General features: G+C 41.1%; 1 protein-coding gene and 1 long non-coding RNA gene across 3 annotated transcripts; one reads left to right on the forward strand and one right to left on the reverse strand.

The window, feature by feature from the left end:
• Window positions 1–4,521: 4,521 nt before the first annotated feature.
• On the reverse strand, window positions 4,522–12,363 carry cacng6b (calcium channel, voltage-dependent, gamma subunit 6b). 2 transcript variants are annotated; one of them, XM_039804898.1, is made up of 5 exons: window positions 12,278–12,363; window positions 9,177–9,926; window positions 6,429–6,503; window positions 4,984–5,121; window positions 4,522–4,822 (listed from the first exon to the last, which is right to left on the reverse strand). In XM_039804898.1, exons 2-5 carry the CDS (start codon window positions 9,538–9,540, stop codon window positions 4,602–4,604), a joined length of 798 nt encoding a protein of 265 aa, XP_039660832.1. In that variant the 5' UTR covers window positions 9,541–9,926; window positions 12,278–12,363; the 3' UTR covers window positions 4,522–4,601. The 2 variants fall into 2 exon arrangements, with proteins under 2 accessions (XP_039660832.1, XP_039660833.1); XM_039804899.1 differs by having other exon boundaries at window positions 9,177–9,597; window positions 12,278–12,338.
• LOC120561704 lies at window positions 7,542–8,458 on the forward strand. Its single transcript, XR_005639637.1, has 2 exons — window positions 7,542–7,860; window positions 8,133–8,458. It is a non-coding gene; the product is annotated as an uncharacterized LOC120561704 (long non-coding RNA).
• Window positions 12,364–15,507: the final 3,144 nt, after the last annotated feature.

Here is a 15,507-nt window from a genome sequence, read left to right on the forward strand (position 1 = left end):
GATTAGTTATCTGGAGTGTCTCCCCCTGCCATTATCATACCCACAGTGTAGTTTTATATTATATATGATAATAGCTAGATTCAAAGAGGCAGGATATTTAAAAAGGGAGGATGAGAGGCTGCCAAAGCAAACTCATGTAATCTACTACACAGGCACCATTCCTTATCAGATGCAGTTAAAGATGTATGGACATTCATATTTTGGCAATATATAAGTTAAAGTTTTTCCCTTCTCAATCAAGAAGTCCAGGAAGCCCATTTACATTTACAAAAATGGAGCTAGTGGTTGTGCACCACTTGTCACACAGTCTCAGTAGAACTATTAGAGTAGTATAACTAACAGCTATATATACAACCAGGATAGTGTGTCATGTGCATCAGTTTCTGCCCACTGATAGTTAAAAGCATGTGTGAGTGTGTGTGCAGGTGTTTGAATGCCACTCAGTCCCCAGCATTTCAGTTGTTAGAATAGTTATTGGGACATCTGATCAGCCCATTGTCCGGTGTGTGTGTGTGTGTGTGTGTGTGTGTGTGTGTGTGTGTGTGTGTGTGTGTGTGTGTGTGTGTGTGTGTGTGTGTGTGTGTGTGTGTGTGTGTGTGTGTGTGTGTGTGTGTGTGTGTGTTAGTGAGTGTGTGGCAGAAGGGTTGGTGGAGGTAACTGGCAGGCTCGCCTGGAGACAGCAGGGAAAGTGACGCACTGAGTTCAGGGGTGGGGAAGGAGAGGAGAGGGCAAAGGGGTGTGAGGATAGGCTGGTGGGTGACATAGTTTAAATTCATGGATAAGGTTTCCCAACCTCTGCAGTGATATGCATTGCGATGAGCTCTGGCCTAATTATAGAGGAGAAGATTTGGGGGAGGGGGATGTTGGCAGAGAGGTTAGGAGTCACATTGTGAAGGGGTGAAAATGAGTGAATGTCAAATTTTAAAGCAGACAGGGTGTCACGTCAGCAAACGAAACGGAGGCAATTATTTTATGTCAAATACCTTTAATAATAAGCAAAACTGGCGCCACATACTGTACATATATATGTGTACAAATTACCATTTATTTTGTAAAATATCCTTTTCTGGTAGAGAGACAAGGTGATCATCCTATGACAGAAATAAAGCGTATTTACTGCATACATACTGCAAATACAGTGACTAGAGACAACACTATAAACCATTCATACAATATAAACCCATTCATTCAGTTTATGTGCAAAGTTGAGCTTATGAAGTGAGTCCATATAATTCTCCGATATACAAAATAGTATTTTAATCACTTCTACAGTTGATTTCATTCAACATACACTCATAGTGAAGCAGCATTCATCCAATAGTTGTAAAACACACATAAATAATAATAAATAATGACATGAAGCCTTTCGTTAATCAAGTATTAAGTGTTAAAAAGCTTCATAGGACTTATTACTAGAAAATTAAGTATACTCATTGACTGTTCATAAATCAACATGTAGCATATACATATAAGTAACTTCTCTGAAAGTAATCAGGACTGCCTCTATACTGACTGTTAGTATTATCACAAACAGAATTTGTTGCTACGTTGATGGTGATACATTCTGATAGTGCTTTCGGAATTTGAAACTGTGGAAGCCCATTTCCGCCTGAAAAAAAGTACATGAAAAGTTAAGAAGAAAAGAAAAAAGTACTTATGGTTAGTTATAATTATGAGATGGTTGGTGTCCATCAGTTTGCCCCCAGAAGCCATAGCAATGATGACAGGAGCAAAAAAGGAAGTCAGTTGTCATTGTAGAGCAAAGTAGTAATTTTAATTAAAACAGGGAACTTTCCCTTGCACTAACCAAGTTGTTTTTGTGCCTAACGCTGGCTACACACTGGCTGCGTGGCGTGAGCGTGGTACACATGTATGTTTCCCATTGATAAACTGCACTCAAGTAGTAGTATATTTCATGTTAAACATAAATATATACTGATTTGATTACAACAAAGACAACGGCAAAATAGGCTACAGAATATTTCGTTCTGTATTAACAGATGCAATATTTGAAAATCAATAATTATTATTTATTTATTTTTAAATTACATTTATGTCTGCATTTATGTCAAAATCTAGAGACTTTCAAACATCAAAATGTCATTTATTAATACGTATTCATGTCAAAATAACAAAATTTTTTTCCTATTCTATTTTGCCTGGAAACGCTTCCAACGCTTCCAGGCGTCGGTTCTATTTCTAGCATGCGTCTCGTGCGTGTCACGCAGGCAGTGTGCAAGCTCTAACCTGTTAACATGGGAGCCGAAATAAAAACGGACACGCCACGCAGCTGACACGCTCACGCCACGCAGCCAGTGTGTAGCCAGCCTAAACCTAACCAAACCATAGCGTTATTGCCTCATAAAAGCAGTGATTTAGTTTAAAAAAAAAAGATAAATTATGCTGTCCCGCCCATAGCAGCGTCAGATCAAAATAAAAAAAGATTCTTCGCAGAAATGGGCTTCCATATTAAACAGACCACAAAAAGTTTTAGAATAGAAGTGTCTAAGCATTTTTTTTAATTTATGCTAGCAAAAAGACTGCATTTATGTGTGGATGTACAGCTATGGGCAGACTATTTTGTGACACACAAAACACCAGTTTGAAAATACAGCCTTCCTCCTGCAGCTCTTGGTCCTAAGCCCCTTCCACCAGACGAGCACCAGTATATGCACATGCTTCATACAGTCACCTGTACAAGTAGTTGCTATTCATTTCAATCATTCCGATTGTGATTGTGATCCTAATGCCATTATATAGCCATCCTGTTTTCTTTGAAAACTTGTGGGCCTGTAGAGCTTGTTGAGATGACATACTGTGATTGGAGGCTCTAGCTAACTACTTAAACATGAATTAGCCATAGCTGTGAGTCTTTGGCTACGGTTAGAAGAAGGCTAAACTTTTTGGAAAAGGTTATCTCTATCTCTGAAATGCTTCGCTGATATTGACACATGTTTTATTGTGTTTATTGTCGGACTCTCTTTTAGACTTTATTTCTTCAAGTATGTCTTTTTTTTAGGGTTTTGTAGTTTAGGTAGTTGTTGCTAATGCTGGAATAGCAACTTTTTCTGCAGGACCTTCCGTCATTGAATCATGCTTTCACTATCTGAAGGGATGTGCACACGCATGTGCATTTGTAGAACAGCCAATAGGAACGCCCTCTCTCTCTGATATGTCCTGTGATTGGCCAAAGTCTTCCGTCGCAGGCTAGATTTTCTAAAGCCTGAAAATAGAGCCAAGAGGAGAAACCACTTGAATTAGTCTACCATATGCTGAAAGTTGGAACGAAATTGTTTTTGCCTAATGACGCCAAAAAAAAAACTGCCTAAAAAACTGAGTACCCCAGCTTTAAGTAAACACAACAGCTACAAATTTAACAGCAGTAGCCCTGTTGTTCCTTTCGTCTATTTTCTACCCCCCCCAAAAAAACACTAAAACAATTTTTTACTAATTCTGAAGGCCTCACTAATGCTGACTTCTCTTCATACATTTGATTAAGACATTGTGCAACTTTCCTGACAAATTGTATGCCAAGAGCAAGTAAAGTCACAGCCAATCAGGAAATGGACGTTTCCACTTGCTCTCAAACAAGACATCAAGGATAGTACAGTAGCTCACAAAAGTGAGTACACCCCTCACATTTTAGTAAATATTTCATTATATCTTTTAATGGGACAACACTGAAGAAATGACACTTTGCTACAATGTAAAGTATTAAGTTTACAGCTTGTATAACAGTGTAAATGTGCAGTCCCCTCAAAATAACTCAACATACAGCCATTAATGTCTAAACCGTTGGCAACAAAAGTCAGTACACCCCTATGTTAAATTCCCATATAGGCAGGCAGATTTTTATTTTTAAAGGCCAGTTATTTCATGGATCCAGGATACTATGCATCCTGATAAAGTTCCCTTGGCCTTTGGAATTAAAATAGCCCCACATCATCACATGCCCTTCACCATACCTAGAGATTGGCATGGGTTACTTTCCATAAAATCATGTCTCAATGCAAATCAAACCAGCTATTAGGCTAACTGACATAAAACCATGCCAATCTCTATGTATGGTGAAGGGTATGTGATGATGTGGGGCTATTTTAATTCCAAAGACCAAGGGAACTTTATCAGGATGCATATTATCCTGGATACTAGCAACCTGATAAAGAGATGATAGAGAGAAGATTTTATGGAATCTACCCCATGCCAATCTCTAGGTATGGTGAAGGGCATGTGATGATGTGGGGCTATTTTAATTCCAAAGGCCAAGTGAACTTTATCAGGATGCATAGTATCCTGGATCCATGAAATAACTGGCCTTTAAAAATAAAAATCTGCCTGCCTCTATGGGAATTTAACATAGGGGTGTACTGACTTTTGTTGCCAGCGGTTTAGACATTAATGGCTGTATGTTGAGTTATTTTGAGGGGACTGCACATTTACACTGTTATACAAGCTGCAAACTTAATACTTTACATTGTAGCAAAGTGTCATTTCTTCAGTGTTGTCCCATTAAAAGATATAATGAAATATTTACTAAAATGTGAGGGGTGTACTCACTTTTGTGAGATACTGTATGTGCATATTTTATTATCATTCAAGTGCTAGGTGGCGCTATTCTTGTGTGGCAAGCATTTCTGCCAGGGGCTGAAAGGAAGGGAGAGGATGATGAAGATGAAACCTCCGAAAATAAGAATGGCACCCGCTGAGCCAACGCAGGCCACAGACCAGGACAGCTCATGGTGTAAAGGTATGGAGTGGTCACTGGATAATAAGGCCAGCACGGACTGGTGGAATATCAGGATAGAGAGAAGGACCAGTACACCTGCACACAAAGAGGAATTAGTGGCATAAAAATAAAAATAAAATCACATCAGACTTGGTAATGTCAACAAACAACTGATCATAAAGATGCCAAATAATAGTCAGTTAGTGATATTGCCAAACTTGAACGTAAATAGGTAACATAACGTAGTGAGGTTCCACCTGATAGGATGAAACAGAAGGAGGCTGGCTTGAGAAAGAAGGGCACTCCTTTGCTGAGAGACATGCCGATACAGATGGAGCCCATTACCATCATAGTCAGACTCAAAAGGGCCAAGATAGCTGCTGCTAGGTTCAGCTCTGTGAAGGAGAGCAGAAAGAAATTTTAAAAAAGTGAATGCGAGTAAAAACAAGAGTTGAAATTTGTAATTTTATTCAGCAAGAAATATTCAGGAAAGATGGCAGACACATTGTGAAATCCGATATTAGGTTTAATTCTACTGGGTTATAGTTGATTATACTTGATCATGAAAATACAAACATGATGTGAATTGTGCCACTTCCCATACTGGCTCCAATTTTATTGGCATTGCGAACCTGAACAGGTGCAACCCAAAAAGCTGATCAACATTTCACAACAGCCAGTGCCAGTTTTGTGTTTTTGGACACTTTTTTGACACAATTATTTTATGAATGAAAACACAGCAGATACAAGCTTTAGGAATAGGATAATTAGGAGGGATACGAAGCCAAAAAGGTGGTGAGATAGATAACAATGAAGGCAACACAAAAAAACGTATGTTTCTCATCATCCATTGGTGCAAGTGTGTGCTCATAAGATTTTTAAATGAACCTGTAGAGACTTAAAACTTGGTTGACGTGAATCAGTCCTCACAGTGAACACATTTTGTTAATGCAGTTGGCACCACGGAGTATTTTGAAGAGGCTTTATTGTTGGTGCCTGGCATCTACGAGCTGTCTGCCAAACAGCAACCACTTTCAGGGGAACAAGACTGAAGAGTCTGATGTCATGTCAGAGGATCTGCAAGGCTATTTAGGCAAACACACACACACACACACACACTAACATGCTCACAATGACTAAGGTAACATGCTAAAGTTTAGCAGGTATAATATTTACGATGTACACCATCTTAGTTTAGCATGTTAAATACAAAGAACAGATGGGAATGCCATTAATTTTGCATTACGTCAATGCTTGCTTAGTGCAAATCTTCTGGGTTTAATACACAAACAGCACACCTTCTGCAATTTGTTCTCACAGCTCATATTAAATGTCTGAGCTTCCTTGAATGCATCAAATTCGAGTCCCTGCTCAAAACCTTTGACCTGCTAAGCTAAAGCTATAGTTGACTTTATGCTCCCTGTGATGTAAGTATCAAGTCTCAGCCAGCTGATCTCCAAACTGCACTGAAACCAGCGGCTGCCCGGACAGTAAGGTAAACACATTAATCAGCCTGATAGCTTATGGTTTGCTTTGGAAAATGGGTGGCAGCAAAAGTTAATGGGCTGAAACATGCAAAAACCACCAGCATGGTCCTCTGAGCACTGCAGTGAACGTCTTTATTGATAGTAGCTGCAATGTAACCGTTAGTGTGCAAATGCATGTGTAACAGAAATTGCAGGGAGGAAGCATAATGTCTCACTCTTGTTAGTTGTCTTCTTGAATATGACTGCATTCTCCCCAGAGGTGAAGAATTTGAAGTAGGTGCAGTTGGTTTCTGTTGGTAGATAAAAAGACAAAGAGATCAGACACAGGTATACACACACACATACACACACACACACACACACACACACTCCTATGGATAGCTGCTGGTCTTCTGTTATGTGCCTCCTATGCATCCGTGCACTCTGTCCTTCCAGGCATCATTCCTATTTCTATCCAAGTGTCGAGCATTAGCTGGAATACCCAGAGACACACACCGCTACACACACACATACACACACACTGCCCCGCACTGCACATATGGTGCTGCCAAAGAGGGTGAGAGACAGTAAAACACTGAGGGTGGATGGCAGAGGGGAGAAAGAGAGATAGACAGAAAAAAGGTGCAGATGGAAGATGGAAAATGGAGAGGCGTGGCTGCAGAAGAAGAAGAATGAGTGAGGGGAAGGGGATATGTGGAGTGAGCGAATGATGAAGGGGGATGCAGGAAATATGGATAGCGGAGGATGAGATAGCGGGGAAAAGGAGGAGTGAGTTGGGGGCAGATGGAAGGGGTGGTGAGTGAAGGGGAAAAGAGAGGGGAGCCACAGATGGAGAAGGAGGTGAAGGAAGCAGGAGATGTCAAGAGGGGGAGGAAACACAGAGGGGTTGGTTAATACTGCATTAGACTCTCCCTCAGTCCCTGTCTGTCCCTCTTCCTCGTTCCCCCCTCTCTATATTTAGACAAAAACTGTGAAGTAGTCAGATTCCACTTGGCTTCACAAGCACATAGTGATGACTTTCACTCATTGAACATTATGTGGTCCAAGATGACCACACGCACGCACACACACACACACACACACACACACACACACACACACACACACACACACACACACACACACATACTCTAACACATTTCTTTCACACACAAAAACAATATGTTTGTGCCTGAGCACATTTGCAAACATTTCTACTAAAGCAGACACACCATTTATAAGCTTACTGTTTTTTTTTAACACATTATGCTATGACAGTCAACTGGTTTTGCTTTCGCTGTCCCTGCTGAGGCTATAACTACTGAGCTGTCATGTCCCTCTCCAGCAGGCAGCGAAGATGGATAGCTGGTCTTGAGATGACAGGCACGGCATCAGCGGGGCCGCACTTTGCTCAGGACAGGAGCCAAAGGCACGTAAACAGCAATGTGAAACAGAGAAGCAGAGATGGCAAAAACAGTTGTTTTTCTCCAAACATGACAAGCCCACGGCCATCTGCGACAGGCGGCGTGGGCCAACAGTGTTAGGAAGTGTGAGAAAGATTGTCAGAAGCATACTGGCTGCTCTCACACACACCAACAGACCATCTCAGAGGCACAGATATAGATCTGCTAGCTAGAAGCAGCCAGGGATGCAGGACATTTTGACAAGGTAAGATGAATTAGCCCTTGACAACTGGATAGAAAAACAATGTTGTGTCACATCATTCAAGGTGATGCATGTGAATAGTATTTATGTATATATGTGAACCACGTGTATCTCTGCTGGATGAGGAGATTTCTTTTTGGTAGCTCTACTGTGTCTCAGCAGTTTCCCTGAGATAGGCAGTGATTCCAAGAGCAGCAACTTCAAAAGCCTTCCTTGCCAATCTCTATCTCACTTCTCCCAATACCTGTCTCTCTGTCTCCACACTCGCTTTTCAGACACAAGTAGGTCATTGTGGAGAGAATCAACGCACCCTGGAGAACCCAACCATGGTCAAGTTGAATGAAGTGCTTTTAGAAAGGAACTGTCACAACTCTAAATATGGATGTTCGTCAACACAATAAACCTGTGGTCTGCGGCACTGCCCCATATCATCGTCTGTACTGTGTGTACAACAGGAGATGATTAGGTACCCAGTCAAGGGAAAAACTTGAAATCGATGCTTCATTTCACTGACAATATTGTGAATCACAAAGATGATATTGTATAATGCTACATGTACATGCATGCTGCTTCATTAAAACGCATACGGTGGTCCTGCTCATGCTCTGTAACTGAGCATCGTATTTCTTTAATGATTCAATTTGCACATTATCTGTAGGATGACCTAGATACATATGTATGCAGGCAGCTTCACATACACAACTATCCTCTCTCGATCCCTTTACAAGGTTACAGTGGATGTACATGTGTGTGTGTGTGTATATATGTATATATATATATATATATATATATATATATATATATATATATACTGAAAGAAAATGATAAATCATAAATATGTTGCTCTTAGTGGGATCGATTCTTTTTTATTAAAATGAAGTGTTGGCATAGCTTTCCTCAGTCCCTTATAGGTTCAGATAAAAGACCTACAGATGTAAGCATATTCCCAGAGGGCATACATCGCATTAGTTAAGCCTGCTCCCTCTGTTTTCACGTCAGTGGTGATGGCAAAAGAAAATTGTGGCAATTAAGTGTACACGTTTCTTCCCCCAATGATGTCAACATCCTCTCAGAAACATCTTTTAACCCTTTTTTTAATAATTCACTTTCATACTGAGGCTCATGTAAAGTGGAAGTAGCCTCAAAGTAGATTTGCATGGCCAGGTAATTCAGTTTGCAGAGAGGCAGACATGAGCAGACAGTTGGAGAAACGAAACAGACACATGCCCTACAGAAACCTCACCTGCTCACCTCTTGGACAGCACTGACAGACAAATGAACACAAACTCACACAAACACACTCCAGCTAGAGGTCTCACCTCCAGGTAGTTCAGCAGGGCCACAGCTCGTCCTCTCTGGGTCTATGTCAGCCACCCATAGGGTACGAATGCAGCCCTTCCACAGGCCATAATGGGCCATCTGGCAGGTCTGGTTGCCGCTGAAATTCTTTGATTGGGCCAGCTCCACCCAAAACTCTGTCCCCATGCCCAACACCGTCAGGGTCACGCCAATGATAGCCACGAAGAAGGCCAGCTTGATCTTTCCCTCCTCGCTGTCACTCATCTTGTGGGTCCTCCTCTGTACCCTTCCAGATTTAATTCCACCTAAACCCCCACCTTGTCCAGCCCCTGCCACCCCGATGCGACCATCCTCATCCTGCTGTACGAAGAAGTTGGACCACATACTGATCCCAACTGGCCAGGCCCAAGGAAGACCAGGGGAAAGAACAGGGCACTTGGGCTAAATATTAGTGGAGCAAATAATAGATGACAAGATGGAAGGAGGAAATGGGGAGAGGTTAAGTGTGAAGAAGGTGCAGGTTTAAAAACAGTGTATTTTAAAAACACAGCTATCAGCTATCCTGTGATCGATGGGTAAATTGAGCAAAAGCAGTCAGTGTGAACAAAGGATCAAGTGAAAATAAGTAGGCAAGACAATGAAATTAGACTGAAAGAGATATGAGTAAAGCTACAGTAAAGTGGGTGGCAGATGAAGTCAGGGAAATTATAAAATGGGAGGAGACGGAGGCAAGGACCAGGAGAGCCAGTGTCTGTTTTATGTCCAGTCCCCTGAAATAGAGAGATGAAACAGATAGATGAAAGAGCAGCCAGCATATGCTTCACAAGAGCAAAATCCTTTCATCACCAGCGTAATATTTAATTTCCAAGAGCTTTATCAGCATCTACAGTATTCCCTCCCTAAAAGCCATATGACATGCTCTCAGCCAACAATAGATAAGCCATATGGTGTTTCCCTGAAAGGCAGATTTTGCTTCAGATGAAGAAACAATTGGGCTGAATGAGCCGGTGGAGTTGGATAGTGCGGGTTCAAGGTGAGAGATAACACCACAGCACCAGACTGGACCACCCATTTTTTTATTTTCTCAGTGGACTTGACAACAGAGCTCTTCCCGAGCAGGTACACTATTTATGGCTTAGACACAGATCCTCTTTGATCTTAGGGGATAATGGGTTGCCACAAATACCCTCCATCCTGCATTATGTGTACCAGCAAACACTGGGAAACTGCCACCATGACATTTTTAAAGTGTGCAGTTGTGTGTGTGTGTGTGTGTGTGTGTGTGTGTGTGTGTGTGTGTGTGTGTGTGTGTGTGTGTGTGTGTGTGTGTGTGTGTGTGTGTGTGTGTGTGTGTGTGTGTGTGTGTGTCAGTATGGGGCATATGCACTGTAAGTGGGTCCAGGCTTATAGAGTTGTTTCCAAACTGTGAGCGAGGGGCCTTTGGAGCCGTTTAAACAACATGAGTGACGGGGCACATCGGTGTCGGCGCACTGCGCAGGGTGCATGAGAGGTGATAATTCATGGCTGACCCTCTGACAGACAAGAGGGGGCTGCAGTAATTAACTCTGCCACACACAGTTGGTGGATCACTTAATTCATAGATTTGCGGTGACAGCATCAGAGGTTTTATATAGGTAAAGCACCACATGAACCTACTTAGTGCAAGTCCTTTGTGTACACTTTTTAGTAGTACATTAATATAAAGAGCATTATGCAGTATGCACATTTAAAATTACTTTTCCAGTATACATTCTAAATATTATTGTCAAAATAGCCGATAGTAACATACATATAAACAACTAGAAAAAAACTATGGTCAGCATATGGTTATGGTTGAAATGATCATTTAAAGCGGAAATGATTAGTTGATTAATCGGACAGAACATTGTTCGGCAACAATTTGGATATTTAATTATTCATATAAGTAATTTATCAATCAAAAGAATGAAAGGAAATTTAAGAAAATTAGCTGCAGATTAATCGATAATGAACAGAATCATTAGATGCAGCCTTAAAGTCATTATCACAATATTTGTAAGGCTCATTACTGGTATAGCTTATAGATTATGATAAAACAAATGTGTGCAAAATCACATATAAAATGATCAAACTAATGTTCAAAGCAATAAACTGTTTCATTACATGTCACCAAACTTTCAGATGTGTAAAACAAAAACTGTCAGTTGAGCAACTCTATCTGAAAGAGTAAACTCCTTTTTGTGGAATGATCATGTGCTACGATTGAAAGCTCCAGAACAGAAGGTCGACTTTGTGGTGTGATTGTTTGGATGACTACTTGAATTAGATTTTAATCACAACTGTTTTGGAGACATTCATTTGGACAACAGAAATGTGTAGAACAATAACACGATAAGATTATAACATCATGATATTATTTTGCCAAAAGTCGATGAACGATTATATCAAAGTATCACCCGATCCTAATTTACAGCATGCCCTGCAAAGGGATATAATTCAATTCAATTGTATTACATTTTATTTATAGTGTCAAATCATAATAGAAGTTATCTGAGGACACCTTTCATATAGAGCAGGTCTTGACCCCACTCTATAATTTATAGAGACCCAACATTTCCCCATGAGCAATAATCTTCTAATATTAAGAGATTATCTTAAAAAAACAAATGTCTCTAATGATCCAAAGGTTTGGAATAGCAGCCATGCATTTGAATACTCCTCCAGCATTAACTGTAATAAAGAAAATCAAGACTGCAGCTGCTGACAGCCAACTTAGTAGTCATAGAGCAACAAACCTTGATCACATTACATCCATATTAACCACAGAATGATCGGAAGGGTCAGAGCATGCCAGGCTACTCCACACAGGGAGGGATAACACAGACAAATGCTCACTTTGTACTAAAACATTATCCTAAGCAGAGTATGCATGTATGCATGTGTTTTTGAGGTTGATGATGCAACAACAGCTATGATGCACTGACTTCTAAGGTCTGTAGCAGCTGAGCTTGTACACATGGGTGTATTTTACATGAGAAAACTATTGTTTCACCAAAGACAGCCACAGCCACCTGTGTGACATGTGGGCGTAAGAAAGAAAAACTATCTAATGCACATGAGTGAAAAGAAGAATAAGTCTGACCTGTTTGGCGTGTGCTGTTCAGTTCAGGAGGAAGAGACGCGTGAAACTTAATAGAGGGGGAGAGTGGTGATGGGGGAGTTAGTGAGAGAGAGGGGGGGTACATTAAGGGTTATGGAAAGTGAGTGTAACAGGGGAGGGGGCTGCAGCCTGGTTGGTTATAACACTGTTGATGATTAAATGTGTGTGTATACATGTCTGTTTGCCCCGCTTAGACTGCACCTGCAATCTCAACAGCACCCTGTTCACACTCCACACGTTTGAATGTTAAATCAATGAGCAGAGGTGCTACAGGGTGGTCTGCTCACATGACGACAGCCATGCCAGCATGATTAAAAAACATGTCTGTAACAGCCTTGCGTGTGTGTGTGTGTGTGTGTGTGTGTGTGTGTGTGTGTGTGTGTGTGTGTGTGTGTGTGTCTATTTTAACCAGCCACCTGTTAATGACATTAAGTGAGGGTAAAAGTGGAGCCTGTTTGTATGTGAGGGGCTAGGATAGAGTTTTACAGCAACACAATATACTGTGAGGTAAGTGCAACTGTAGTGCAAATGTGACACAGAGACAGAGTGAAAGTGAAACAGAGAGATGGAAAGAGCAGCAGAGAGGGACACACAAGAGAAGGGAAAAATAAGTACAAAAAAGGACAGAAAGATGGGAAAAGGAAGTGAAAGAGTGATAAAAAGGTAAAGAAGCACTAATGTATGGGGTAGATGCAGATATGGACTACACTGGCTGTAAATGAAATGGTTTCGAGAAGAAAATGAGAATGTGCAGCCCCCATTTCATTCCTCACTGAGCAAGGTCCGGAGAGACTTCAGAGTCTCAGTCTGTTCTTGTGGAAAGCTTTACTCGTGGCCCAGCCCTGCTTGGCTCCTCCACAGTTTAGGTTACATACGTGGCACAGTGAGAGGGAGGCCAACCCCAGCGGCCAGCCACGCTCAGGGAGGGCAGGAAGGGGGGAAGGGGAGAGAGGGGCAGGGGGTGGTGATGCAAACTGAGACTGAGTCGGGAACAGAGAGTCAGGACATGAGAGAAAAGGGACAAATCAGGCTGTAGGCAGTGGCAGGAAAATAAACACCTACAATGTTCAAAACAGTCATGCTCCTGTTCCTTTTTAGAAGAGATTGTTGTTGAAGCCACAGCGCACTTTGCAGATGGACTTTCCCAGAGAGACAGAAACTGTTTGGCCACATGGCAGCCATGATAAATTGATTCATCTGAAGTACAGCTATCTGTTTTAATGCACATATGTGTGTCTATTCTTTAAAATTACTTTGCTTCTAATTACACAGCCTATCTCTGCTCCTCCATCATATGAGATTGATAGAAAGTGTCCGTGGGCGGTCTGAGGCCATCAATAATCTACAGTATGCTGATGTGAATAATCTTGTCTCCACATTACTCAAGTGGCTCTGTCAGCAGTACTGGTTTATGCTTGAACACACTGAACTGCACACTTGTGTTCATGTATGCAGCCATGTGCACATTGATCATACATTACAGCTGCAACCATTTCTTACTTTGGCACTGCAACGTAATGTTGACTGAGAATATTGGCCCGATTAAAGCATAAGTCATTTAGAAAAATACAATACAAGATATGTATTTTTTGTATTGTCAACAAATCACATGAAAAGACCAAAACAATTAATTGACCTGTTCGGTAGTGTTGTTCAAAATTCAATAAGCCACAATTAACATGGGGCCTGCAGTTTATTTTTAGTCAATCCCACATGCACATTTTTGTGATGTAACTCCATATACAAGCTAGTGCACCAAATCTGCAACTGAAAATATTCCCCAACAAAGCCATTTACACAATTTTAATTAATGTTTGATAAAAAAAAATACAGTGCCCAGCTGTTTACATAAAAGATTTACCTTTTTTATTTTTTGAAAGCATATATTTGTGACCTGTATTTAAAGATTTACCTCTTCAGTAGAAACAAACGGGCTTAGGGGCAAGGAGCCACAGACAGACTGGGCAAGTCAGAAAGTATTGAGAGATGGGTCACCAACACACTGTTACCTTTGATCTTCATGGGATATGTTGACAATAACAAAAGCATAGAACATGTAGTTACTTATAACATTAACGATGGCTCAGTGTCACAGTAAGTGAGACAGTGAGAGCCAGCTTTCACTATACCAGGACACTGAAACTAAAGCAGCTAAATGGAATTCAGCCATTGATCATTTTATTATCTACACGTGCGTTTCCTACTGTGACATTTAAAAATGGCTTCTGTAAAAAAAAGTCATATGCATTCAACCAGACTTTCTGCGTCAAGGTCCTTTTTCGTGGGATGCTCAAATTCTTTTAACTCCCGTACGCTGAATGCAAACTGCCATACGTACACAGAGTACTGCATCCATCCTACTCCAGTGTTGCACTCTCCCACTGCTGCAGTGTTCTATCTTTCTGAATGAGGATCAATGGGGAGGCACTGCCCAGAATGACAATGACCATCACTAGAGTTTTACATTCACCACTAGAGGGAGATAATGCATTTGCAATTCTGACTGCAGCATCAGGCCTGGGGAGGGCTGCTAATAACATTTAATAGGTCTCATCATGTTAGGCAGCTTGAATGTCCTTATCTATGAGAGAGGCAGGGTCAGTTTTACACGTTTCCTCTGGTGGATATGGCTTCAGCAGCCCTGGGAGAGCTGCTGTTTTATCTGTGCCCTCCGGGAACAACAGGGTAGCGTGAGTGTTGCATCAGTGGCCCTGCTGCTGGGTTTTGTGCAGTGGGGTGCAGCGATGCAGATGGGCAGTATAGAGCTGACACAGGACATTATTTCATGTCAGAGATTTGTTGCTATCCTGTAGCTGCTTTACAGTTACAGTCCCAGGTGGACATAGCAGTCATTGCTGCTGACCACGACTGTGTACTCATGTGGACTGACTTAAATATAAAGGGAAAGACCAGATAAAAGCACTTGATTTATGAGTGGGTTACACAGCAAGCAGCTCCAATTCAAGAGCAATATACTATTCCCAAACAATTCATGATATAATAGAAAAGAAAAAGTGAGAAGAAAAAATCTATGAGCTTATGATTGGCTAAACCTAAAAGAGATAAACAAATACACACTTAAATATATATGCAAGAGAGGTTGTCTTTAAATGTTTTGAAGGACTTTCAACGAGAAAATTAGTTCATGAATTAGGACCCCTATATCCAATTAAAAATTGAAGTGTGTGTGTAGTTATATGGTACATACTTAG

This window comes from Perca fluviatilis, chromosome 7 (genome assembly GCF_010015445.1).
Source record: "Perca fluviatilis chromosome 7, GENO_Pfluv_1.0, whole genome shotgun sequence".
NCBI classification, from domain to species: Eukaryota; Metazoa; Chordata; class Actinopteri; order Perciformes; family Percidae; genus Perca; species Perca fluviatilis.